The sequence below is a fragment of the Rhinoraja longicauda genome, chromosome 23 (genome assembly GCF_053455715.1).
Source record: "Rhinoraja longicauda isolate Sanriku21f chromosome 23, sRhiLon1.1, whole genome shotgun sequence".
Lineage (NCBI taxonomy): Eukaryota > Metazoa > Chordata > Chondrichthyes > Rajiformes > Arhynchobatidae > Rhinoraja > Rhinoraja longicauda.
The window spans coordinates 23063622-23090661 of record NC_135975.1 but is presented as its reverse complement, the minus strand read 5'-3'; the positions used below and the strand labels follow the sequence as shown (position 1 = coordinate 23090661).

Sequence of the window (27040 nt, the reverse complement as noted above, 5' to 3'; positions counted from 1 at the left end):
ACTGCGCACGCACGGACTGACATTGAAAACGCAGCTCGTCCTCCCGGCAGGGGGGGGTGGGGGGGGGAGCGGGTGAGTGGGTAGTTGGGGGGTGAGGGATAAGGGGGGTTGAGGTGGGATGGAGTGGGTGAGGGGGGAGGGGAGGAGGGGGTTGAGGGGGGATGGAGTGGGTGAGTGGAGGGGGAGGGGAGGAGGGGGGTTGGGCATTCAGGGAGGATGGAGCAGTTCATCAGCCCGAACCCCCCCCCCCTCATTGGCCGCCACTCCTGTCACTCGGACGGGTCCCATTGTGACGCCAAATGCGTCTGACGGCCAGGGACTTGGAAAGGGTAATTTTTAAACTTTATAATGTCTCTAACTTTAAAAATATAAGACCAATTTGAATGAAACTTGCATTAAGGTGATCCCAGGAAAATGAGTAAGGTGGTCCTAAAATTGTCACGCTATCGTGTGACGGGGACACAAAAATAAGGATCAAACAAACAAGATGAGTTTTAGTAATATATGGATGAGATCACTGCATCGTCCTACAATAGGACTGAATTCTACTTCAAAGTAGAAATCATAATTTGCCAAATTGACAAGAGCCTCCACACCTTTGCTGCTAACTCCTATTAAACTAAAATATTCATATCATGCAGTAAAATGTCACTGATAGTCTAACAAGAATGTAATTAGCTCAGGTTCACCTTTCAGGCCACACTGCATTCAGGTCTCATGCACTTTGTACTTGTGATTTCATAAATAGTACCAAATAGGCTCCAGAACATCAGCCTACTTTATCCATTGATAGGCATTTAGGGTGGCAAGTGCCCATTGCAAAGCTCCAGTGACCCAAGTTCAATCCTGACCTCTAGACCAGGCTGTGTGTGGTTTGCCAATTCTCTCTCTGAATGTGAGGGTTTCCCCCTATTGTTCTGGTTTCCTCCCACGTCCCAGGGACATGGCAGGATAACAGGCCATTGTGAGTTGCCCACAGTGTGTAGGTAAACGGCAGAATCGGGACAAGTTGAAGGGAACCTCGTGAGAATACGTTACAGAGAAAATACGTTGGGGAAGGGAGTTGCTGAGTTGTTCTGAGCTGGTTTAGACTTGATGACTGAATGTCCTCCTAGTATGCTGTAAAGAAATAAGAAATATCAAGGCAACCATAACGTTCAATCCTGAATATTTATACTTTGTCGTGATCATCTTAATATTGGGTTTTGTTTCATCATGGTTACAATAATATTCCAAAATACAAACACCCTCTTTCTCTCAATATTATTTTATCTATTTATGTTAAACATTGTGAGTCCAAAGACGTACAGGTATGTAGGTTAATTGGCTGGGTAAATGTAAAAATTGTCCCTAGTGGGTGTAGGATAGTGTTAATGTACGGGGATCACTGGGCGGCACGGACTTGGAGGGTCCAAAAGGCCTGTTTCCGGCTGTATATATATGATATGATATGATATGATTGAGAACTAATGGGCTGGAAGCAAGTTGGTAAAATATCATGTATATGACACAATTGGTAGTTTTTAAGATCTCATCATTATATGGAGAGCAACTATGCTAGCGTTCTCAGCTACAGCAACGTGCAGAGACGAAGCATCACTTGGGAAAAGAAAGGAGGAGGGATCCTAAATTATCAGTGTTCATCTTTTCATCTTCGACACCTAGTAACAGAGCAAAGTTGCACCATTCCTTGTAATTTAGAGACCCGTAATTCAGTTTGCTAAACGTATTTGGTGAGTGACAAATGGTGCAAAGATCCCAAAACAAAGATCCACAGGGAAAAAAATTTAAAAAGAGAATTACATAGTGTTGTGTATTGCATTTTAATAGTTTGGGGTAATGCCATATGTAATTAGTCTGTCTAATTAGTACTGCAATTTGACAGTGCTAGGATCTATTTATATTCTTCCTCTATAAACTGACGATGGACTTATTGCGATTTCTGCCTGCAAAATTGCTGATCAAGTACGATTAGGTAAGCCATGGCAATGGTTATATACTTTTTGTATTCCCAAGCCTTCAGCTAAATTCAGTTCCAACACGATGAATTGTGCTTGTGCAGAGCTTTTAGGCTGTCTTCATTGTAAATATCATGAATATATTACGCAACAGAGCAGAACAATTATAATTTTAAGAAACTTTCCTAAAGGAATAAATATACTTAAGTAAATATTTTGATAGAAATTAGGTAGGGGTTACATTAATATGATGAATGGTGGATTATTTTGCTTTAATGCAATAATAATGTGCATAAAATCATGAGAGGAATAGATCGGGTAGATGCACAGTCACTTGCCCAGAGTAGGGGAATCGAGGACCAGAGGACATAGGTTCAAGGTGAAGGGGAAAAGATTTAAAAGGAATCTGAGGGGTAACTTTTTCACACAAAGGGTGGTAGGTGTATGGAACAAGCTGCCAGATGAGGTAGTTGAGGCTGGGACTATCCTAACATTTAAGAAACAGTTAGACAAGTACATGGAGAGGACAGGTTTGGAGGGATATGGACCAAGCGCAGGCAGGTGGGACTAGTGTAGCTGGGACATGTTGGCCAGTGTGGGCAAGTTAGGCCGAAGGGTGTTAGAGCATCACTCTATGACTCTTTGACTCTGATATATGCAAAATTTATTTAAGCTCGCAAATTCATTTTATTTTATATAAGCTGCAAAAATGAATTATGTGGCAATGGTTTAAATCATATGAAATAATATTTTCTTCAATGTAACGATGGAGTACACTGTTCTTGTAATGCTTTTAAGAGAAATAACTCGCTAAACAGATTGCTTATACGTGTTGACTTCATTTTTATAATTGCTAAGACAAAGGCATGATTATTGTGGAATACATTTTTGTCAACAATTGGTACTGTGATGCTACTTTTATTTTTATTTTCCAGTCATTCCTTATTTGTCAACTCTCCAATGTAGTTGCTGACTGTACTTGTGATTTGTGGTAAGCAGAGTACTCATCCTGAACATAAGATTTAGTGGTCAGAGGCTAAATATAAAACTACACAAACCTAACCACAATTGACAAGAATAACATACTTAAATCTAATGAACATTGAGCTACTGTGAATACTATTAACGGCCCCCAACATGACGGTTCTACTGAGGTTGTTATGCATGATGGTGTGTGAAAGAGTTCCTGCTTTGTATGCAACCGTGGATCAAACAGTAAGTTCTACTCAATATTTCAAAAGTGATTTTTTTGTTCAGTTGCACTTCAAAGTATCTGCATATGGGCAAAAATCTGCTATGACCTGGATGATTGGGAAACGTTTAATAACAATATTGTTTTCAAAAAACGTGATTTCAAAAACCATCTTTGACAGGTTTAAAAGTGTTAACCAGGTTAAAAGATTAACCGGGTGCAGTGTAAGTAATTCAACTATTCTGACAGCTCTTCTTGAACCTGCAACCTCAATCACCCTGAAGAAATAGATCAGCAGGTGCACTGGAGTATCGCCACCTCCGGATTCCCCGCCAAATCATCCTTGGAAAGTTGGTGGTTAGCCAGCATCTTCAAGTGCTGCAAACCTGCTGAAGCAGTTATGTCCACAATACTAATGCATAAGGGATCTCATGAGGGATCCAGCACGATGAAGGAACTGTGATGTATCTTGAGGCGGCACAGTGGAGTAGTGGTAGAGCTGCTGACTTGCTACACCAGAGACCCGGGTTCGATCATGACCACGGGTGCGGTCTGTACGGAGTTTGTACGTTCTCCCTGTGTCCTCGTGACGTTTCTCTGGGTGTTCCGGTTTCCTCCCACACTTCAAAGACGTACAGGTTTGTAGGTTAATTGGCTTTAGTAAAATTATAAATTGTCCCTATTGTGTAGGATAGTGTTAGTGTACGGGATGATCGCTGGTCAGCGTGGACTTGTTGGGTCAAAGGGTTTGTTTCCGTGCTGTGTTTCGAAGGTCTAACAAATCTAAAATATTTGCAAGGCAAGAAGTAATCATCTTGTCAGCAAAGCCCAAATCATGTAAAATGAATTTTCAAAATGAAAAAAAAATTTAATCAAAAAAATAGCTATTTTTCAATCACCATAACCAACTGTGCAGATTCCAATTTTAAATTACTTAAAATGACTGAAAGCACACAGAACTATTCTCCAATTCGATTAAGTAGTCAGTTTCTGGGTAAATTGAAACAAGCTAACTGTTCACAAATAATCCCAACTAATGTCCTTCAAGCTAAATAAACTCCTTTAATTTTAAAAACCTTCTCAAAGTTCTTAACTCAAAAGGTGATTGATTTAATCTGGAATTGACTCATTTCCCAGAGATTTGTTTTTAACCAGCATAAATGATCAGAGAAACTTGATTTGCGCTGAATGTAAATTGCAATTTACGTCAAAGGAGAGTTATGAAATATACAATCACTCCTTTGAATTATTTCTTATATCCTTAATTTGGCTATGATCAGAAGATTGATTGCATCTCATCAATGAGGAGAAGTCCATTGATGAGTCCTCTTTGATTTTGCTATTGGGCCCAGAATTCTTCAATTTTAAGAAATTCAGTCGACGAAATGGAAGAATACCAAAAAAATGGTAAAAAGACAAGTCAAAAAACATCTGAAGATAGTTATTAGATAATGAATAGTTTCAATTTCAAAACTTTGAAGAAGGTAAAAGATAATTACAAATGGAGATGAGATTTGAAGTTCAAAGATGGAATATAAAGAGTAAGAAGACCATTTTGGTCAGTTTATTTGCAACCTATAATCAACATGAAAAGGAATGTTCATAGGAATGCTGACCACAGAGAGGACATGTTGAAATGCAGTGAAAAGGAGGAGGTTGGGTATGAGGGACTGGAGGAGGGTGGGATGCTCACTGTCAGACAAATCGTTGTGCTGCTGCTGCAAAAGTTATTAGATGGCACGGGGTCAGAGTTCTGCAACAAACTTTGGGTTTAAAATAGACCTACCAAAACAAAACATTGCCACATGATGCAACCTTTAACTTTGGAGTTGCTCTGGGATAAATTATTGATGCAACTTCATTTTACATCATTTCAGTTTTAGGCAATGAATTGCTAAAACAATATTAATAAAGCAAAACAGATGAAAATAAGCAATTTTTTTGTCCATTCATTTCAAACCGTACAATTTATGTAAACAGCTAATCTTTCAAATCTTCCTCTTGCCTCTCTCCCAATGTCTGCGACATTCTCCAGCCCTCTGGGGTATCCATGTTCCACTGATTCTGTTCTCTTGATCATCCTAGAATTAACTTGCTTCACTATTGACAGCTCTGCCTTTGGATGCCAACCCATTGCACTTTTGAATCCCATTCCTAAATGGGTCTCTTTCTCTATCCATGTTTAAGATGGTCCTGAAGAACAATTGTTTGACAAAGCATTTGGGCCTCTGCAGTAATAAATCCTTATGTGGTACAGCGTTAATTTCATTTAGAAATAGTTCCGCCAAACACCTTGTGACATTTTGCTCTGTGAAAGTGATGTTTAAATGAAAGTTATTATATGCATTAGAGTTAATACTGTTGACATTGTATTCTTCACAAGGTGGACCAGAAATTAGCTAGATTAAAATGAGATTTGCTGATAATTCTTACACTGTGCATTTATTTTAATAAAACCCAGCACATTAAATGATTCAGTACTGCTTTATCTCACTGTTATCACTCCACCATGTAATTAATTGGCTACAGTTGAAGGCATCATCTTTCTGGTTAATATCACAAATGGTATTGTTAAGTGCTCTGAGGTTATTGTATGACAGAATTAGATATTGGGCCGTACAGAAACTCCAGACCCTCACTTGCTAATGGGGTTAGCCAGAGCTGCATTATACATGAACAGCAAATATATGACAATTTTTTAATGTAAATTTATTTTTACAGCCATGTACTTGACTCGGTAGGTGAGATGACTAATGGTGGAAGATGGTAATATCCAACCAGTGATCTTGCAGCAAGCAGTCAATAAAGCCATCAAAATAGCAGAATGTTTTCCTAATGTTTCCTGTGCTCTAGCAGAGAATACCAATAAGCATGGATTCTATTCTTCCTGTTCTTGTTTTAGAAAATATTCATGTGTTACTGCATGTCCAGCACTATCACTTGTATTCATTTCTCATTCTGAAAAGGAATCATCATATTAAAATATGTCCTTTGAATAAAATTGTTATTCTTCTTCAAAGAAAAGGCACAAAGTGATAGATATTTTCCATTTATCATCCACTCGCGTACAGATAGTAAGAGAGGTGTAAACAGCTTTGAGAGTTATTAAATCAAATGGTAACTAATTATTTTCTTACGGGGTACAAGTGTTGTTCCCTGCATTAGATTGTGGATTCTAAACATTTTTAGAGACACAGTCTTTGCTGTGCAACAACCTTTTTTAAAAATGCAGATCGCAACACTGGGCCTTTCTCAACCTGACAAAAGCCGTTAACTCCATTAATGGACTATGGAGCATTATTGTCACATCTGACTACCCGCAGAAATGTGGCTCCATCTTATGCCTGCTACATGATTGTAAGCAACAGGTTTGTTGGTGCTACTCAGGAGGGTTTAAACTAGATTGGAAAGGGGACAGGACCCAATCCAATAGTGAGGCAGGTGAGAGCCTGGATGTCAGCACAGAAGGCAAAAACAGGAGGATCGGTAGACAGGGCAGGCAGGAGCAAGGCAATGAGTGAGGAAATTGGATTAAACAGCATTTATTTCAATGCTGGACGCCTGACAGGCAAGGATGATGAACTCAAGTAGTGGATAGATAAGTGCGACTGAGACGTTATAGCCATTACAGCAACCTGGGTAAAGGAGGGACAGAACCGATAGCTTAATGTTCCAGGGCACAGGTGCTGCAGGCAAGATTGTGGTGGTGGTAAGTGGCGGCAGGTACTTTATTGATTAAGGGGAATATTACAGCTGTAATCCAAGATTATATTACTGAAGGATCTGTGGGTGGATCTGTGTAATGAAAAGGGGATAGTCATCTTGTTGGGATTGTACTATCGGCCCCCTAAGTATTCAACAGGAATTAGAGGAACAAATATGATTTCAAGCAGCTGCAAGACTAATAGGGTGGTCATAAAAGGGGATTTTAACTTTCCCAATATTGATTGGGACTGCCTTAGTGCCAAGGGCTGAAATGGGGTGGAATTTGACAAGGAAATATGTAGAGGACACTACAAGACAGTGAGCAAAGCATGCTCTACTCTGGAAGAAATGGGCAGAGCAAGTGACTGGCGTGCTAGTGGGCAACCACTCTTCTATTAGCTTTAAAATGTTTATGTACAAGGACAGGCTGGTCCACAAGCTAAAATTAAAGATCTAAATTGGGACAAGGCCAACTTTGATGGCATTAGATAGGAACTCGATTGTTTGTGGGCAAAGGGACTACCAGAAAGTGGATGTTTTTAAAGTGTGTGAGAGTTCAAGGTTCATGCTCCTGTTAGAGCGAAGGACAAGACAGGTGGGAGTAAGAAGCCCTGGATGAGGAGAGAAATGGAGGCTCTTGTCAGGAAAAGAAAGCATGAGTCAGGTATAGGCAACCACAATCAAGTGTTTCCCTGGAAGAATATTAGAGGATTGAGGAACATACTTAAGAAGGAAATCAGGAGGGCAAAATGGGGGCATGAGATAGCTCTGGCAGACAGGATTAAGCAGCATCCAAAGAGAATATATACATAAAATTAGAAAAAAGTCACCTAGTGTGAGAAGAGGGCCCCTCATAGACCAAAGTGGATATCTATATATGGCCACAGGAGATGGGTAAGATCGTCAATGAATATTTCTCCTCTGTATTACTGCAAGAAAGACATAAAGGCGAAGTGAAGATATCTCAAGGATAGTATGTATTATGGTTGAGGAGGTGTAGGGTGTCCTAAGACACGTGAATGTAATTAGATTTTTCTGGGCCTCATCAGATATATCCTAGGATATTGTGAGAACCTAGAGTAGAAATTGTAGGAGCCCTGGCTGAGATATATGAATCATCATTAGACATGGATTAAGTGCCGGAGGTCTGAAGGGTGGCAAAAGTTCTTCTATTTGAAAAGAAATCTGCTAAGAAAAGCCTGGGAATAATAGACCAGTTAGCCTAAAATCTGTGTTAGGAAAGTTACTGGAGAGATATACTGAGGGAAAGGATATACATGCATTTGGAAAAACTGGTTGATTAGGGATAGTCAGCATGGTTTTGTATGTGCAGAATCGTGTCTCATGAATTTCATTTGAGGTTATTGATTATGAAATGAACTGTCACTTTTAGATTGGGGGAGCACCTTGCGGTACCTCACTAGTCACTGCCTGCCATTCTCAAAAGAACCCATTAATTCCTACTCTTTGGTTCCTGTCAGCCAACCAGTTCTCTATCCATGTCAATCCTATGCTCTATCCTACCCCCAATACCATGTGCTCTAATTTTGCACACTAATCTCTTGTGTGGGGCCGTGTCAAAGGCTTTTTCAAAGTCCAAATACACCACATCCACTGGTTCTCCCTTATCCATTTTACTTGTTACATCCTCAAAGAATCCCAGAAGATTAGTCAAGCATGATTTCCCCTTCATAAATCCATGCTGACTTTGACCCATTTGTCACAACTTTCCAAATGCACTGCTATGACACCTATCGACTCAAGCATCTTCCCCACTACCGATGTAAGGCTAACATGTCTATAATTCCCCGTTTTCTCTCTCCCTCCTTTCTTAAAAAGTGGGGTTATATTGGCTACCCTCCAGTCCACAGGAACTGACCTAGAGTCGAGAGAATGCATCCACGATTTCTAGGGCCACCTCCTTGAGTACTCTGGGATGCAGACCATCAGGCCCTGGGGATTTATCTGCCTTCAGTCCCAACAGTTTACCTAACACCATTTCCTGACTAATGTGGATTCCTCCCTTCCACTAGATCCTCAGTCCCCTGGTATTTCTGGGAGATTGTTTGTGTCTTCCTTAGTGAAGACAGAACCAAAGTAATCGTTTAACTGTTCTGCCATTTCCTTGTTTCCCATTATAAATTCACCAGTCTTTGATTGTAAGGGACCTACATTTGTCTTCACTAATCTTTTTCTTTTTACATATCTAAAGAAGCTTTTAGAGTCAGTTTTTATATTAAGCAAGCTTTCTTTCATACTCTTTTTTACCCCTCTTAATTAACGCCTTTGTCCTCCTCTGTTGAGTTCTAACTTTTGCTGCTTCCTCTGGCCAATTTATATGCCTTTTCCTTTGATTTAACACGATCCTTGATTTCTCTCGTTACCCTGTTGAGCCGCCTTCCCGGTTTTATTTTTTCGCCAAACAGGGATGAACAATTTTTGGAATTCATCCAGGCGGTCTTTAAATCTTTGTTCTAATTGCACTCAGTCTGTTCCAATGGCAGTTCACGTTCCCCATGTACCCAATGCTTGACTCTTACACAGACATCCGACTCTGAGTTCTGTCGCAACAAGAGACGATCCAGTGGAAGGAGGAAATGATTAAAAGATGTTCTCAAAGTTTCTTTAAAAATCTGTGATGCCTTCATAAACTTGTTGGAATCCCCTTGGCTGATCAAGATGGAGATGGGGCTTTTTCAATGCTACTGTGAAGCTCAAGATCCAAAATGGCGGCTGAGTGGGGATAAATGGGTCCCTTTCGGAATGGCAGGCAGTGACCAGTGGGGTACGGTGCTGGGACCCCAGCTATTTACGATATACATTAATGACTTAGACGAAGGGATTAAAAGTACCATTAGCAAATTTGCAGATGATACTAAGTTGGGGGGTAGTGTGAATTGTGAGGAAGATGCAATAAGGCTGCAGGGTGACTTGGACAGGTTGTGTGAGTGGGCGGATACATGGCAGATGCAGTTTAATGTAGATAAGTGTGAGGTTATTCACTTTGGAAGCAAGAATAGAAAGGCAGATTATTATCTGAATGGTGTCAAGTTAGGAGGAGGGGGAGTTCAACGAGATCTGGGTGTCCTAGTGCATCAGTCAATGAAAGGAAGCATGCAGGTACAGCAGGCAGTGAAGAAAGCCAATGGAATGTTGGCCTTCGTAACAAGAGGAGTTGAGTATAGGAGCAAAGAGGTCCTTCTACAGTTGTACCGGGCCCTGGTGAGACCGCACCTGGAGTACTGTGTGCAGTTTTGGTCTCCAAATTTGAGGAAGGATATTCTTGCTATGGAGGGCGTGCAGCGTAGGTTCACTAGGTTAATTCCCGGAATGGCGGGACTGTCGTATGTTGAAAGGCTGGAGCGATTGGGCTTGTATACACTGGAATTTAGAAGGATGAGGGGGGATCTTATTGAAACATATAAGATAATTAGGGGATTGGACACATTAGAGGCAGATAACATGTTCCCAATGTTGGGGGAGTCCAGAACAAGGGGCCACAGTTTAAGAATAAGGGGTAGGCCATTTAGAACGGAGATGAGGAAGAACTTTTTCGGTCAGAGGGTGGTGAAGGTGTGGAATTCTCTGCCTCAGAAGGCAGTGGAGGCCAGTTCGTTGGATGCTTTCAAGAGAGAGCTGGATAGAGCTCTTAAGGATAGCGGAGTTAGGGGGTATGGGGAGAAGGCAGGAACGGGGTACTGATTGAGAGTGATCAGCCATGATCGCATTGAATGGCGGTGCTGGCTCGAAGGGCTGAATGGCCTACTCCTGCACCTATTGTCTATTGTCTATTGTCTATAAGCCAGTTTTTTAATCCATTTTGCCAAGGTGCCCTGGATCCCATGGGCTCTTACCTTCTTGACTAGTCTCCTGTGTGGGACCTTGTCAAAAGCCTTACTGAAATCCATGTATACCACATCCACTGCACTACCCCCATCTACCTCCTTGGTCACCCCTTCAAAAAATTCAATCAATTTAGTCAGACACGACCTTCCATTAACAAAGCCATGTTGACTATCCTTAATTAACCCTCGATCCTCCAAGTGAAGACTGATTCTGTCCCTTAGAATATTTTCTAGCAGCTTCCCCACCACCGATGTCAGACTCACCGGTCTGTAGTTCCCAGGTTTATCCCTACTGCCCTTTTTTAATAATGGCACCACATTAGCTATCCTCCAGTCCTCCGGTACATCCCCTGTTGCAAGAGAGGCTCTGAAAAGTTGTGCCAGAGCCCCCGCAATCTCCTCCCTTGCCTCTCTCAGCATCCTGGGATACATCTCGTCAGGGCCCGGAGACTTATCCACTTTTAAGCCTGTCGGAGCCTCTAGCACCGCCTCCCTGTCAATAGCAATATGCTCAAGAACATCACAACCCTCCTGCTCCATTTCTAAGTCCGCATCGCCCTCCTCCCTCGTAAAAACAGATGCAAAAAATTCATTTAAAACATCTCCTACATCCTCTGGCTCCACACACAGCTTTCCACCTTCTTTTATCCTTTGAAAGTTGCCCAATCCTCTGGGTTCCCGCTACTCATTGCTATGTTACATAAAGACTCACTGTGACATTCTTTGTTCCCAAATGTTGTGATGTTCTTTTCTCTGTTGGTTTTCGCCCTTCCTCTCCTCTCCGGAAAGAAATGACCCTTAACATGATTTCATAATTGCTACTGGCTCACTGCCATTCTCATCCAGTGAGAATTCTGGCCAATTTCTTTCTTCCTTCCCTGTTGTGGCCTTAATAACTCTCCTGTTCTGCTTTGAAGTATGACCGTACAGGCTCTTATAGACACCTGAGAAAGTAAATGGAAGCTTTTATGTTCAAACGCCACTCTGACAGTGACAGTGCTTCCTCATTATTATACTGACTGACAGCCTCCACTTTTGTGCACAGGTCTGCAGAGATCACTTCAACCATCTTCATTCTGACTCTGAGGCAAGAGACTTGCCAACTGAGTCATGATTGTCAGAAAAGGTAAACTGCCCAAATGACATTTGGCCTTCAAAGTTAACGATCTTCGATTTGACATGAAACCATGAAAAGATGCAGAGGGTCCCAGCAATTTCTTAATGCAGATCATTCCATATACCTTCCTCCCTTTGTGTAGACCATGAAATAATGTGTGTAGAGTCATAGTCATACAGCTTCGGCCTAACTTGCCCACGCCATCTACGCTAGTCCCACCTGCCCGTGTTTGGCCTATATCTCTCTAAACTTTTCCCATTCATGTACTTGTACATTTATTAAAGAAAAAGATAAGTCTTCGAAACTTCCCAGAGAAGACAGAAATTCATTTTTATCAGACAGACACACGGTTAATTGAAAAAATTCTGACACCACAACTGAGCGATCTTACTTCCAAATGTTGGCAATTTCACGCGCCACTGGGTAACTCCATCAATGGCCAGCATTGATTTCCACATGTGACTATAGATACGTGTGTGGTTCAGTCTCACCACACTCTGGGATACCTGGTTCCCAGATATAAGCACCCAGCTGTTCACAAAGGAGTCTGAAGTGCAGCTGACAAGGCTGTACTCAAAGTCGTGGAAACAGAGAATTTGTTTCCCTGCAATACGATAGGACGGCAATAAGTTTTAGCCAAACAAATTCCTAATGAACTCAAAATCCAAAAGAGTGGTCAGATTTGGATGATTAATTACACAAAGTACCTCATTGATACAGCCCAAAAACTATTTGAACATATTGACAAGCATAATGCCAGGCAAAATTAGACACTTCGATCAAAGTTTATGGCTAATTGATGAAGGCAATAGAACATTTTTTACTCGTGCAGTTACACATTTTCCTCCATGACTTCAACAGAGACAAATGGTGTACTGTGTCATTTACTTCTACCCACTTTTGCCAATATAGAATTCACTTCAATTGTTTTCTTCAAAATCAAAGAGCATTGCTCTGAATCTGATTTAGCTATGTGACTTATTTATGCTTGAAATGGCAAAATGGTACATTGTCCAGCATTATGATGACCCACTTTCATGAGTAAAAATCATCATGAAAACATCTTTTTCATTTGTTGATGGGTTATGTGATTGCAATTCATCAAGTGTTAGAAAATTAATTTTGTTGCTGTTGGCCTTGTTGAAACACCATGCTGTTATTTTCCATTCACTGCTGGTCCCAAGCGTATATTCACAATTTATAATGTTTTAGAAATTTGCTCCATTACAATGGCACACAAACCATAAACAGCAAACTGTCTGCAAACTTTCCTAAATTTGCTCCGATTCATTCTGTGTCACTGAGAGTTCACAACTCTGCCACATGAATATTAATGCACAGGGATGCTTCCTGCTACCAGTAATTACTACCTTTTCAATATTTCTTTCACTGCCTATTTGGGGGAGTGGCTGAAGCCAAGGATGAGCACAGTGGAGATTTGAAAGCCCCGTTTTTCATTTCTAATTAATTTCACTGAAATTACACAAAGTTAAAGAATCAATGGGGATTTGAAAAAAAATTGAAGTGAAGCTGCCACAGTTTTTTCTAAATTGAAAATCTGTGCAGTTTTTTTTAATTTTAGTAATAATTATTCAATATATGTGCAGAATATCGTGAAAGCAACATCTTTTCTTTGACTGTTATCCTCTTTGACAATGCCTTCGGGTTGTAGATGATGTGCTTCCATTCCAGTTCTCTGGGTTTTGAGGTGGATAATGATGTCAATGTGTGAGATTCTACCCCAGGTGGGGGAGGAGGTGTGTGACCGCAAAGAGACACAAAATGCTGGAGCAACTTAGTATCTGGAGTATCTCAGCAGCATCGCTGGAGAGAAGGAATGGATGACATTTTGGGTCGAGCCTTCTTCATATTAAAAGAAGCAGTCTGAAGAAAGGTCTCGGCCCAAAATGTCACCCATTCCTCGCTAGGGATGCTGCCTGTCCCCCTGAGATACTCCAACATTTTGTGTTTATCTTTGGTGTAAACCAGCAGCTGCAGTTCCTTCATACACAGGTGTGTGACTGAGTGGGCAGAAGGATAGTTTGGGAGTTAGTGCTCACCTTCTCTTATTCATACTGGTCTTCAATGCATTCTTGCTTAATGCACTTCAAGATTCAAGATTCAAGATAGCTTTATTTGTCATCCAATATTGGACGAAATTCAGTCACCCACAGTCCAACAATAAAAGCATTAAATAGGCACTAAAATTACACAACCCCAAAAACCCCAAAAACACAATCCAACAATAAAAACATTAAATAGGCATTAAAATTACACAACCCCAAAAACACACAAAAAAAGAAACATCCATCAAAGAAACATCCAGCACAGTGAGTCTCCTCCAGTCCTCTCCTCACTGCGATGGAAGGCCACAATGTCTTTCCCTTCTCCTGCTGTCTTCTCCCGCAGTCAGGTTGTTGTGGTTGCAGGCCGCACCGGACGGTCCACATCGGGCCAAACCCAAGGCGCGTCGCATCGCAGCCGCTCCCGCAGCCTCCGAAGACGGCCGGCTCCGCCGATGATGTCCGATCCGGGGCGGGCGAACACGCTGCTGCTGTTGCTGCACATCGGGGCGGTCGTGGCTCCCGACATTGAAGCCCCCGCCCACCAGAGAAATATCCCGCGGCATATCTTAGGCCGCGCCGGACGGTGAAATGTCCGCGACCCAAGCCCCGCGATCCGGGGCGGGCGAACCCGCTGCCGCTGCCGGAGCTCCCGATGTCGGCATCCACGCAGCCCGAGCCTAAGGCGAGTCGCAGCCGCTCCCGCAGCCTCCGAAGACGGCCGGCTCCGCTGATGGTAAGTCCGGTCCGCGGGCTCAGCGAACCGGAGCCCTGGAAGCCACCAGCTCCAGGAGTTGGGCCGATGGTAGACCGCAGCAGGAACGGAGACACGGCCCAGAAAACAACGGTCGGGTCTCCGTTCGGAAGGGACACATATTTACAATTTTACAGTTCCCCCCCTCCCCCCCACATACACACACAGTATACAAACACAAAAACACGACATCACAACTACAATTAAGACAAAAAAACAACAAAAACACAAAGACAAATGGACCGCAGGTAAGCCGCAGCTTAACTGCATCTGCCATGTATCCGCCCACTCACACAACCTGTCCAAGTCACCCTGCAGCCTTATTGCATCTTCCTCACAATTCACACTACCCCCCAACTTAGTATCATCTGCAAATTTGCTAATGGTACTTTTAATCCCTTCGTCTAAGTCATTAATGTATATCGTAAATAGCTGGGGTCCCAGCACCGAACCTTGCGGTACCCCACTGGTCACTGCCTGCCATTCCGAAAGGGACCCATTTATCCCCACTCTTTGCTTTCTGTCTGTCAACCAATTTTCTATCCATGTCAGTACCCTACCCCCAATACCATGTGCCCTAATTTTGCCCACTAATCTCCTATGTGGGACCTTAGTGACAGAAGGCAGAGGGTGATGGTAGAAGGTTGCTTCTGTGACTGGAGGCCGGTGTCCAGTGGGGTGCCGCAGGGATCGGTGTTGGGTCCCTTACTGTTTGTAATCTACATTAATGATCTGGATGTCAACGTACAGGGCATGATCAGCAAGTTTGCAGATGACACAAAGTTAGGGGGGGTGGTGAATAGCGAGGAAGGGATCTGCAAGCTGCAGGAAGATAAAGATGAGATGGTCAGATGGGCGGAGCAGTGGCAGATGGAATTTAATCCTGAAAAGTGCGAGGTGATGCACTTTGGCAGAAATAACTTGGAGAGGGAGTACACCATGAATGGAAGGACCCTAGGGAAGACAGGGGTACAGAGGGACCTTGGAGTACAGGTACACAAGTCCTTGAAGGCAGCAGGACAGGTGGACAGGGTGGTCAAAAAGGCATATGGGTTACTGGCCTTCATTAGCCGGGGCATCGAATATAAAAGTAGGGGGTAATGATGGAATTGTACAGAACACGGGTGAGGCCGCAGCTGGAGTATTGTGCACAGTTCTGGTCACCACATTATAGAAAGAATGTGATAGCTTTGGAGAGGGTGCAGAGGAGATTCACCAGGATGCTGCCAGGGATGAAGGGCCTCGGCTATGAGGAGAGACTGAGCAGACTGGGATTGTTTTCCCTGGAGCAGAGAAGGCTGAGAGGGGACATGATCGAGGTGTACAAGATCATGAGGGGCATAGATAAGGTAGATGGCGGGGAACTTCTTCCACTGGTGGAAGGTTCAACAACGAGGGGACATAGATACAGGGTAAGCGGAGGGAGGTTTCGGGGGGATGTGAGAAATAACTTTTTCACCCAGAGGGTGGTTGGAGTCTGGAACTCACTGCCTGGGGTGGTGGTGGAGGCGGGAACACTCACAACGTTTAAAAGGCATTTGGATGGGCACTTGAAATGCTACAACATTCAGGACTACGGTCCAAATGCGGGAAAATGGGATTAAAATTAGACTGTGTTTGGTAACGGGCGGCGCGGACACGATGGGCCGAAGGGCCACTTTCTGTGCTGTAGGACTCTATGACTCTATGACTCTAAGGTAACAAAAAAGGCAATACGGGGTGAAAAGATACGAGGGTAAGCTGACCAAGAATATAAAGAAGGATAGTAAAAACGTCTTTAGGTATGTTAAGAGAAAAAGATTAGTAAAGACAAATGTGGGTCCCTTGAAGGCAGACACGGGTGAAATTATTATGGAGAACAAGGAAATGGCAGAAGAATTGAACACGTACTTTGGTTCTGTCTTCACTAAGGAAGACACAAACAATCTCCCAGGTGTACTAGAGGACAGAGGATCTAGGGAGACAGAGAAACTGAAAGAAATTTGCATTAGACGAGAAATAGTATTGGGTAGACTGATGGGACTGAAGGCTGATAAATCTGCAGGGCCTGATGATCTGCATCCCAGGGTACTCAAGGAGGTGGCTCTAGAAATCATGGATGCATTGGTGATCATTTTCCAATGTTCTATAGATTCAGGATCAGTTCCTGGGGATTGGAGGGTAGCTAATGTTATCCCACTTTTCAAGAAAGGAGCGAGAGAGTAAACAGAGAATTATAGACCAGTTAACCTGACATCGGTGGTGGGGAAGATGCTGGAGTCAATTATTAAAGAAGTAATAATGGCCCATTTGGATAGCAGTAAAAGGATTGGTCCAAGTCAGCATGGATTTATGAAGGGAAAATCCTGCTTGACTAATCTCCTGGAATTTTTTGAGGATGTGACAAGTAAAATGGATGAAGGAGAGCCAGTGGATGTAGTGTATCTGGACTTTCAGAAAACCTTTGATAAGGTCCCACACAGGAGATAAGTGGGCAAAATTAGAGCAAAACTGGATTGACTAGGCTTGTATACACTGGAATTTAGAAGGATGAGAGGAGATCTTATCGAAATGTATAAGATTATTAAGGGGTTGGACACGTTAGAGGCAGGAAACATGTTCCCAATGTTGGGGGAGTCCAGAACAAGGGGCCACAGTTTAAGAATAAGGGGTAGGCCATTTAGAACTGAGATGAGGAAAAACTTTTTCAGTGAGAGAGTTGTGAATTTGTGGAATTCTCTGCCTCAGAAAGCAGTGGGGGCCAATTCTCTGAATGCATTCAAGAGAGAGCTAGATAGAGCTCATAAGGATAGCGGAGTCAGGGGGTATGGGGAGAAGGCAGGAACGGGGTACTGATTGAGAATGATCAGCCATGATCACATTAAATGGGGGTGCTGGCTCGAAGGGCCGAATGGCCTCCTCCTGCACCTATTGTCTATTGTCTATGATATTGGGGGTAGGGTATTGACATGGATAGAGAATTGGTTGGCAGACAGGAAAAAAAGAGTAGGAATAAACGGGTCCCTGTCAGAATGGCAGGCAGTGGCGAGTGGAGGGCTGCAAGGCTCGGTGCTGGGGCCGCAACTATTTACACCTTATATTAATGATTTAGATGATGGGATTAAAAGTAACAGTAGCAAATTTGCAGATGACACAAAGCTGGGTGGCAGTGTGAACTGTGAAGAGGATGCTAGGAAGTTGTCGGGTGACTTGGACAGGTTGAGTGAGTGGACAGACGCAGGGCAGATGCAGTATAATGTAGATAAATGTGAGGTTATCCACTTTGGTGGCAAAACCAAGGAGGCAGATTATTATCTCAATGGTGTCGGATTAGGAAAAAGGAATGTGCAACGAGACCTGGGTGTCCTTGTACACCAGTCACTGAAAGTAAACATGCAGGTACAGCAGGCAGTGAACAAAGCTAATGGCATGTTGGCCTTCATAACAAGAGGATTTGAGAAAAGGAGTAAAGAGGTCCTTCTGCAGTTGTACAGGGCCCTGGTGAGACCAAATCTGGAGTATTGTGTGCAGTTTTGGTCTCCTAATTAGAGGAAGGACATCCTTGCTATTGAGGCAGTGCAGCGTAGGTTCACGAGGTTAATCCCCGGGATGGCGGGACTGTCATATGAGGAAAGATTGGAAAGACTGGGCTTGTATTCACTGGAATTTAGTAGGATGAGAGGGGTTTCGATAGAAACATAAAATTATAAAAGGTCTGGACAAGCTAGATGCAGGAAAAATGTTCCTAATGTTAGGGGAGTCCTGAACCAGGGACCACAATCTAAAAATAAAGGGGAGGCCATTTAAAACTGAGATGAGAAAAAACCTTTTCACCCATAGTTGTGAATTTGTGGAATTCTCTGCCACGGAAGGCAGTAGAGGCCAATTCACTGAATGAATTTAAATGAGAGTTAGATAGAGCTCATGGGGCTAGCGGAATCAAGGGATATGTGGAGAAGGCAGGCACGGGTTACTGATTATGGATGATCAAACATGATCACAATGAATGGCGGTGCTGGCTCGAAGGGCCAAATGGCCTCCTCCTGCACCTATTTTTCTATGTTTCTCTTGGTCAGCCTATTACGATCATGTACCATTGTTGCAGATCTGACAAGTCAATTTCAATTCAGATTTTCAACTTAACTGGACCCAAGTTGGAACATTTCTTTGAAATGAAAATGACAGTCCATTTAAGTGTTACTCCAAACAAGAAATTGTCTGCCAGAAATGATTAATTCCTAGTCATTGACTCTATCCTCTCCCGAAGAGTCATGGAGTCATACAGCATGGAAACAGGCCCTGTGGCACAACTTGCCCATGCTGACCAACATGCCCCATCGACACAGACCCACCCGTCTCTTTTGTCACATCTATATCTATATACCAAAACTCTTGTTTGTTTGTTTGTTTGTTCCTGAACTACAGCCAAAACGGTACACCTTAGCGAGACAATTTTAGGCTCACCTTACTCACCGAAGTCCCTTTGGTGCAAATGGAAGAGGTTTCATTGAAATCGATGTTATATTTTTAAAGATATTCACATTTTAGTTTAAATCTATCTCCTAGGGAAGTAGGGGGGAGGGAAGGAGTGGGAGGGGAGGGAGGGGGATGGAGGGAGGGGGAAGGGAGGGGGGAGGAGGGAGGATAAGGGGGGTTGAGGGGGATGGAGTGGGAGGGAGGGGGAGATTGGGGAGTAGAGGATGTGGGGGGGGAAGAGGGGGGGGAGTGGAGGGGGCGAGTGGGGGTAGGTGGAGAGGGGCAGTGGGGGAGGGGTGAGTAGGGCTGGGGGGGAGAGTGTGGGTGGGGGGTGGGGGAGGGGGGAGTGGGGGGGAGTTGTGGAGGGGAGGGGTGGGGGAAGGGGGGAGTGGGGGAGGGGGGAGTGGGGGAGGGGATATGGGAGTGGAGGGGGAGTAGGGTGGGGGGAGGGGATGGGGGGAATGGGTGTGGGGTAGGGGGGATGGAGTGGGTGATTGCGGGGGAGGAGGGGGGAATAAGGGGGGTTGAGTGAGTGAGTGGGGAGGTGAGGGTGCTAGACTAATACAGGAGAGGCTTTGGGTCCACAGCTCGCTCTGGCTGCAGCGCTGGCGCCACAGGGCCGAGATGAGTGCCACCCTCTCCCCTTCCCTGTCCCCCCTCTCTGAGGAATGGGCGCAACAGGTCCAATTGGTGTAGTATCCCTCTAAACCTATCTTATCCAAGTACCTGTCTAATTGTCTTTTAAATGTTGTGAAAGTACCTGGCTCAGCGACCTCTTACGGTAGATCATTCCATATACCTACCACCCTTTGTGTAAAAAGGTTCCTATTAAATCTTTCCCCTTCACCTTAAACCTCTGGTCCTCTGGTTCTTGATTCTCCTGCTCCAGGTAAAAGACTCTCTGTATTTACCTTATCTATTCCTTTCATAATCTTATACTCCTCTCATCCTCCTGCACCCCAAGGAATAAAGTCCTGCCCTGCTCAACCTCTCCCTATATCTCAGGCCCTCAAGTCGTGGCAACATCCTCGGAAATCTTCTCTGCATTCTTTCCAGCTTTCCGACAACAAGGTGACTAAGACGGACCACAATACTCTAAATGTGACCTCACCTATATCTTATACAACTTTAACGTGAACTCCCAACTTCTATACTGAAAACTCTGACTGATGAAGGGCAATGTGCCAAAAGCCTTCTTGTCCACCCTGTGACGATGGATTGGCAATGGTTTCAGGCTTTACTAGCCAGTTGGCAACATTGGTGCTCAAATTTGTGACTGATAGTCTTCACAGACTCCTTGTACCCAAATTTACACCAAGATCATCTTCAGTCATAAAATATACAACCATGCCTTTGTTCACAACAAACCTCAAATATTTAGAGTAGTGATTGAAAGACGGCTTTTGTTTCAAGATTACACTTTTGTCTTCACTTGGATCAGAAATGCAGAACATTCTATGAGTTAGAAACGATTCCAAACATTGTTATGGGGCACTTTTGCATTTTTCTGATCTTCCCAGCTATAAAATGTGCATTTAGACTTCTTGCTACACAGATGCATAATATATTTTACAACATATGTATATGCTGGGGTAGTCGAATGAACTAGGCCATGCATAATTTAAATAGAAATTAATATCAAATTGGAGTTATGCACCACAGAAAATATGCCCATTTGCTGCTATTATGCAACGTCATACAAAAATAACAACCAAATATATTGTCCAGTTTCATTATATCTCCTGCTTCAAAACGTGTTGTAATTACTACTTAAGCAAATCAATGAATTCATATTAAGTTGGGCAAAATGAATTAATTATCGTAATGAATATTTGATCATGAAAGTGCAAGTTATTACTTCCAAAATATGCTGTAATTAAAATCGAGGCTACATTCATTCATTCAATTACAAACAATACATTTTGTCAATTAAAATGAGAAATAGGGATTTTAGATAAATGAGAGCTGATGTAATAATGAATTCAGCGATATATTTATAGGGACATTTACAAGGAAATGTTGAATTTCTCAAAAACTAAAGAAAGCAGTTAGATTCAAAGTTACATTAACGTTGACAGCACTTATTTTAAAAGGTGACAAGGATAGAAGAGTAAACCAAACACAAAATTTAATGGGTTCACAATATTAAAAAGCTTCATTTTTCAGTAGATTATGCACATTGAAATAGTCATGCCACAAAGTACATGGCTATCAAGTTAAAGCCTTTGAAGGCAATTTATTTATTGAACTCTTTTCGTTAAGGAAGGGGAAAAAGGTTATGATGTTTTCTGGGAAACTGTCCAGTGTAGCAGTTGTACCATGACAGATCAGACAATATTTTGAGTCGAACAGTCATTGACCTGCACAGTATGTGAAAAGGCCTTCAGCCCAATTTGTCCAGACCGACCAAGTTGCTGGTCTCACTTGCCTGGGCCTAGCCCATATCCCTCCAAACCTTTCCGATCCATGTACCCGTTTAAATGCCTCTATCACTTCCTCTCCAGCTTATTCCGTCTACACAACACCTTCCGTGTGAAACAGTTGCCCTTCAGGTTCCTTTCAAATCTTTCCCAATCACAGTAAACCTATGCCATCTCGTTTTAGACTCACCTACCTTGGGGAGAAGATGATGGCTATGCACCTTGTCTATGCCTCTTGTGATTTTCTATACGTAATTAATTTATAAAATGTTATACAGCTATTTAATTCTACTTAATTAAGATACTGGAGATATTCCAGACAAAAGGGAAAATACACAACTTTAGCAGAAGGAATTTGTAGGGTCAAACGGAGACATTACTGGAGAAAATGGGTTAGTCCACAAAATAAAGAGAGTGAAGGAGTAAAGAGAGGCAAAGAAAGACTGGGATTTCAGTAAGTATAAAAGATAGGATCACACAGCTTGATTTGAATGTGAAGTAATCAATCAATTTTAGTCCAATGCATCTGAATTTCAGAAGCATAGTACAGTACAAGGCACAATTTTATGGTGTATTAACACTACAGACATGAATACATTTCTTAACTCAAAATTTTAGAATGTACCTAGGTAAAATCTCCTTAATTAATGTAAATATGATAGGAAATAATCAAAAATGGCTTTGTTAAACATTTTCAAATTCCATAAATACAGATTCTGAATCCATAAGGAGCAAGTTGATGAATGTTTCCCTGGGCTTCCAGAAGTAGATATAAATTGTTAAAAATCCATTTCCCTCATGGAGGAATGGAATGGAATTGATGGTATGGATGAGAAGAATGTGGCAGAAGTGGAAGACAATAGCTTCAATCTTTCTTTACTTAACCATTGGAAATTCTTATTGATCAATGACATATGCACTGGGCAGGAAGTCTACCAATCCATCACTGGAGTCCGAAGAAGGCTCCCAGCACGTAACCCACCCAGTCACAGGAAGAACATGCAAACGCCACACGGGCAGCACCCAAGGTCAGGGTTGAACCCGGGTCTCTGGCACAGTGAGACAGCATTTCTACCAGTGTGAAGTGCAGTGTCAGAGACTCGGGTTCGATCCTATGGAGTTTGCATGTTCTCCCTGTGATTGCATGGATTTCCTCCCACATTCCAAAGACATACAGGTTTGTAGGTTAATTGACCACTGTAAATTGTTCTTAATATGAAGGAAGTGGATGAGAAAGTGGGATCACCTAGAACTAGTGTGAATGGGTAATCGATGATCAGTATTGACTCGATCAGCTGAAAGGCCTGTTTCCATGCTGTATCTTAAAACTAAATTAAACTAAACATAGAAATTCCACTCAAATAGATGAGGCCTAATATCAGATCTGCCATGACCTTATTAAATGGCAAAAAAGGCACAAGAAGCCTAATATGCTTTTAATTCTCTTATTTCTAATGCCCTCGTGTCTAGAAAGTGGAGGGAGAGATCATTTGATTGTAAAAAGAATAAGGCAATGTGGCAAGATCAGTAGATGTGGGCAGTCATGGAGAAAGTTAGGCAGTCCACTATACCACAGAATTCTCCAACCCTTTGACTCGTTCCAAAGTGTATTCCCCTTTTCGTTCACTTCCATTGATTACTCAGCTTTCAGCTATCTAGGCCTTATTATTTGCAAATGTTTCCTTCAACTAACTTCAAATTCACAACTCCCAAACACTCACCCTCTGAACCATCAACCCCAAATTCTCTCTCTAAGACTCTCTTTTAAATGTCTCACATTGGCCAATGCTTTAGTTACTCTTCTTTCTCTGACTCATTTTCATTAGATTATGCATTTAGAGAACCTTGGAATGTTTTAAATGTTAAAGGCATATATAAAAGCAGGGTAATGTTGATATGGTCATCTTCAAAACAATAGTGGCTATATTTACATGACCATTGATTGTGTGATAGTTTGAGGTGTAGTGAGAATTTGTAAGTTTTTTTTAAATGTTAACAATTGTTGTTTCCTGTCATTCAAAAGTTCTTCTTAAATTTGAATATCTCCTTCAGTATATCCATGGCCATGCATGACAATTCTAAAATAGGTTGAGCTACAGGTAGATGAACTGCATGTGGGCTCTTAGGAGCCACTGCTGACTAAAGCCAACCACAGATGGAGAGCTGATAACAAAAAAATCTTCATTTAAGGAAGACACCACTCATCTTAAAGTAAAGACAGGTACAAGCCAATGTATCAAAAGCCACATCATATGGTACACTGGATTCTTAAAGGTACAACGATCTCAAATGTATGGACATTCCTTCTCTCCAGAGATGCTGCCTGACCTGCTGAGTTACTCCAGCATTTTGTGATACCTTCATATGTACTAAAGTGGAATAAATCAATAGGCCATCCTCGTGTGAACTTAAATGTATTTTCCACTTTGGCATAGCTGTGGCACATGATCAAAACCCCTACGTCCCCTCAGCTCATGATGTTCATGATGGAAAATTGTGGGAAAAGGGAGAACTCCAGAAATGTGCTGCGAGTACCAAGTGGAATGCCGTGACATTAATATAACACCTTGCAGCTGGTGGAGCACAGTCATATCATTAGTTCCGCATTGAGTCACACGTTCAGCCCCACCGCGGGGCCGTGGACTTACCATCGGAGCCTGCGATCCCTTCCCTGGGATCGACGCTCCAACCGCACCCTGCGGATTCCAACATCGAGAAGCTCGCAGTCTCGGGTAGAGACTGATGTCGGGAAGCTCCAAGCCGCAGGAGGTTCGACCAGCCCCGACTCGGGAGTCGCGGGGAGCTGAGATCCCTTCGATGCGGGAGCTTGATCGCCCCGATGCGGAGGGATCGACCGCCGGTTGCGGGAGCCAAGATCGCCCCGACAACGGAAGGTTCGAGTGCCCTGACCGCGGGAGAACAAAGAAGGGAAGAGATTGAACTGTTTTTGTCTTCCATCACAGCGAGGAATGTGGGGAAGTCGCTTTAGTGGATGTTCATGTTAAAAATGTATTTGGGTGTCTTGTTGCTCTTTATTGATATGACTGTATGGCAATCTGAATTTCACTGTACATTCACTTGTACATGTGAGAATAAACTCACCTTGAACCTTGAACATTCAAGGTTATTCCTACCTGAACAAATGTCTTTTCAATTCAGTACAATTTATTATAAGGCATATACTGAAGCACCAAAGTCTTAAGCAAATGAACTCATCAGTAACCACACAAAGTAAGGTGAAAGAAGCAGTAACACAGCAGGAATTACTGTCTCCTCCAAAATAAAGTTGTCCAGCAGAGATCAAAGATTAGAGCTAATTCCTGTTATATAACAATTTGCTACCTGACTGACTAAGCCAGAATAGCTGCTGAATTTCACATTTAAAGTAAAATTGACTTCTGATATGAGATTCATAGTGGGATCAATTCATACAAGATCCTTGTAAATGGTGAGCCATGTATTCAGCACACACGGCTCTGGTACCATTTTGCATACATCAGGCAGGAATAAAACTAGGAACAAACAGCTCAAAATTAGTGTGCCGTTGGCAGTAAAATAGACATAGATTGAACACAAAAGGTCCAACAGGATAAATTCTATATTCACTTTAAGAAAACAAACTGGTAGTGGATGTTAGTGATAGATTAGATCACCATTAACACTGATCGTGCTCAAGAATGACAATATTCAACACAATATATCGTTCCAACTCACCTGGGGTCGGATAACTTTCTCAATGTTCTTCAGTGCTGTATCCGGGGATGGAGGTGAACAGTCTGGGGTGGGGCCTGTACTTTTCCTCTGGTGATTAGCCCTTGGTGCAGTGATAGTTACTTGAGGTGCAACTTCTGCAGATAAAGTAAATGTATATTAACCACATTTATATATTAAGATTTATTACTAGTTCATGTCTTTATATTTGGTGAGTAAACATTCTCTGAAGAGGTTTATCATCAAATGATAACTAGCTAGCCCATTGTTTTTGCAAATTCTATGCATTGCACGGTAGCGCAGCGGTAGAGTTGCTGCTTTACAGCGAATGCAGCGCCGGAGACTCAGGTTCGATCCTGACTACGGGTGCTGCACTGTAAGGAGTTTGTACGTTCTCCCCGTGACCTGCGTGGGTTTTCTCCGAGATCTTCGGTTTCCTCCCACACTCCAAAGACGTACAGGTATGTAGGTTAATTGGCTGGGTAAATGTAAAAATTGTCCCTAGTGGGTGTAGGATAGTGTTAATGTACGGGGATCGTTGGGCGGCACGGACTTGTTGGATTGAAAAGGCCTGTTTCCGGCTGTATATATATGATATGATATGATAAGATTAGTCAGTATTCACACTGTTAAATAATGCTTAATATGAATCATGCACTATGTCAAATAAGTTGAAGTGTTTTAGCTGCATAACTAATAATAGCAACAGCAAAATCTGAAGCTAAAATGATTGAACATTCAATTGGATAAATTGATGGACTGAGAATAGATGGAGAAAAATGTCCAAATTTGAAAAACAAAGATATCCACATCGGCATAGAGTTCTAAAGTGCAGAAATGGACCCATTGACCCACCATGTCCATGCTGACTTTTTTTGCCTATCAACACTACTCCCTACATCAGCCTGTATAAAGTCTGGATCCTTCTAATCAATAGACAATAGACAATACACAATAGGTGCAGGAGTAGGCCATTCGGCCCTTCGAGCCAGCACCACCATTCACTGTGATCATGGCTGATCATCCACAATCAGTACCCTGTTCCTGCCTTCTGACCTTATCCCTTGATTCCGCTATCTTTAAGAGCTCTATCTAACTCTCTCTTGAAAGCATCCAGAGAATTGGCCTCCACTGCCTTCTGAGGCAGAGAATTCCACAGATTCACAACTCTCTGAGTGAAAACATTTTTCCACGACTCCGTTCTAAATGGCCTATCCCTTATTCTTAAACTGTGGCCCCTGGTTCTGGACTCCCCTAACATCGGGAACATGTTTCCTGCCTCTAGCGTGTCCAATCCCTTAATAATCTTATATGCTTCAATAAGATTCCCTCTCATCCTTCTAAATTCCAGTGTATACAAGCCCAGTCGCTCCAGTCTTTCAACATACGACAGTCCCGCCATCCCAGGAATTAACCTAGTGAACCTACGCTGTACTTCCTCAATAGCAAGAATGTCCTTCCTCAAATTTGGAGACCAAAACTGCACACAATACTCCAGGTGTGGTCTCACTAGGGCCCTGTACAACCCCAGAAGGACCTCTTTGCTCCTCTTCACAACTCCTCTTGTTATGAAGGCCAACATGCCATTAGCTTTCTTCACTGCCTGCTGTACCTGCATGCTTACTTTCAGTGACTGATGAACAAGGACACTCAGATCGCATTGTACTTCCCCTTTTCCTAACTTGATACCATTCAGATAATAATCTGCCTTCCTGTTCTTGCCACCAAAGTGGATTACCTCACATTTATCCACATAAAACTGCATCTGCCATGCATATGCCCACACACAACCTGTCCAAGTCACCCTGCAACCTCATAGC

General features: G+C 42.6%; 1 protein-coding gene and 1 long non-coding RNA gene across 9 annotated transcripts in view; one reads left to right on the top strand and one right to left on the bottom strand.

Annotated features, from left to right (window-relative positions):
* anks1b (ankyrin repeat and sterile alpha motif domain containing 1B) overlaps window positions 1-27040 on the bottom strand; it is a 647894-nt gene that overhangs the window by 162814 nt on the left and 458040 nt on the right. For all 8 annotated transcript variants that reach the window (XR_013548787.1, XM_078419858.1, XM_078419856.1 and 5 more), the window contains one exon: window positions 25224-25357. Coding sequence is in view for 7 of the 8 variants with exons in the window: in XM_078419858.1 (XP_078275984.1) it covers window positions 25224-25357 (134 nt within the window). In the remaining variant the exon portion in view is untranslated. The remainder of the gene's footprint in view (window positions 1-25223; window positions 25358-27040) is intronic.
* LOC144604946 (uncharacterized) lies at window positions 1921-6007 on the top strand. The gene is made up of 3 exons (XR_013548788.1): window positions 1921-1975; window positions 2894-3173; window positions 5872-6007. It is a non-coding gene; the product is annotated as an uncharacterized LOC144604946 (long non-coding RNA).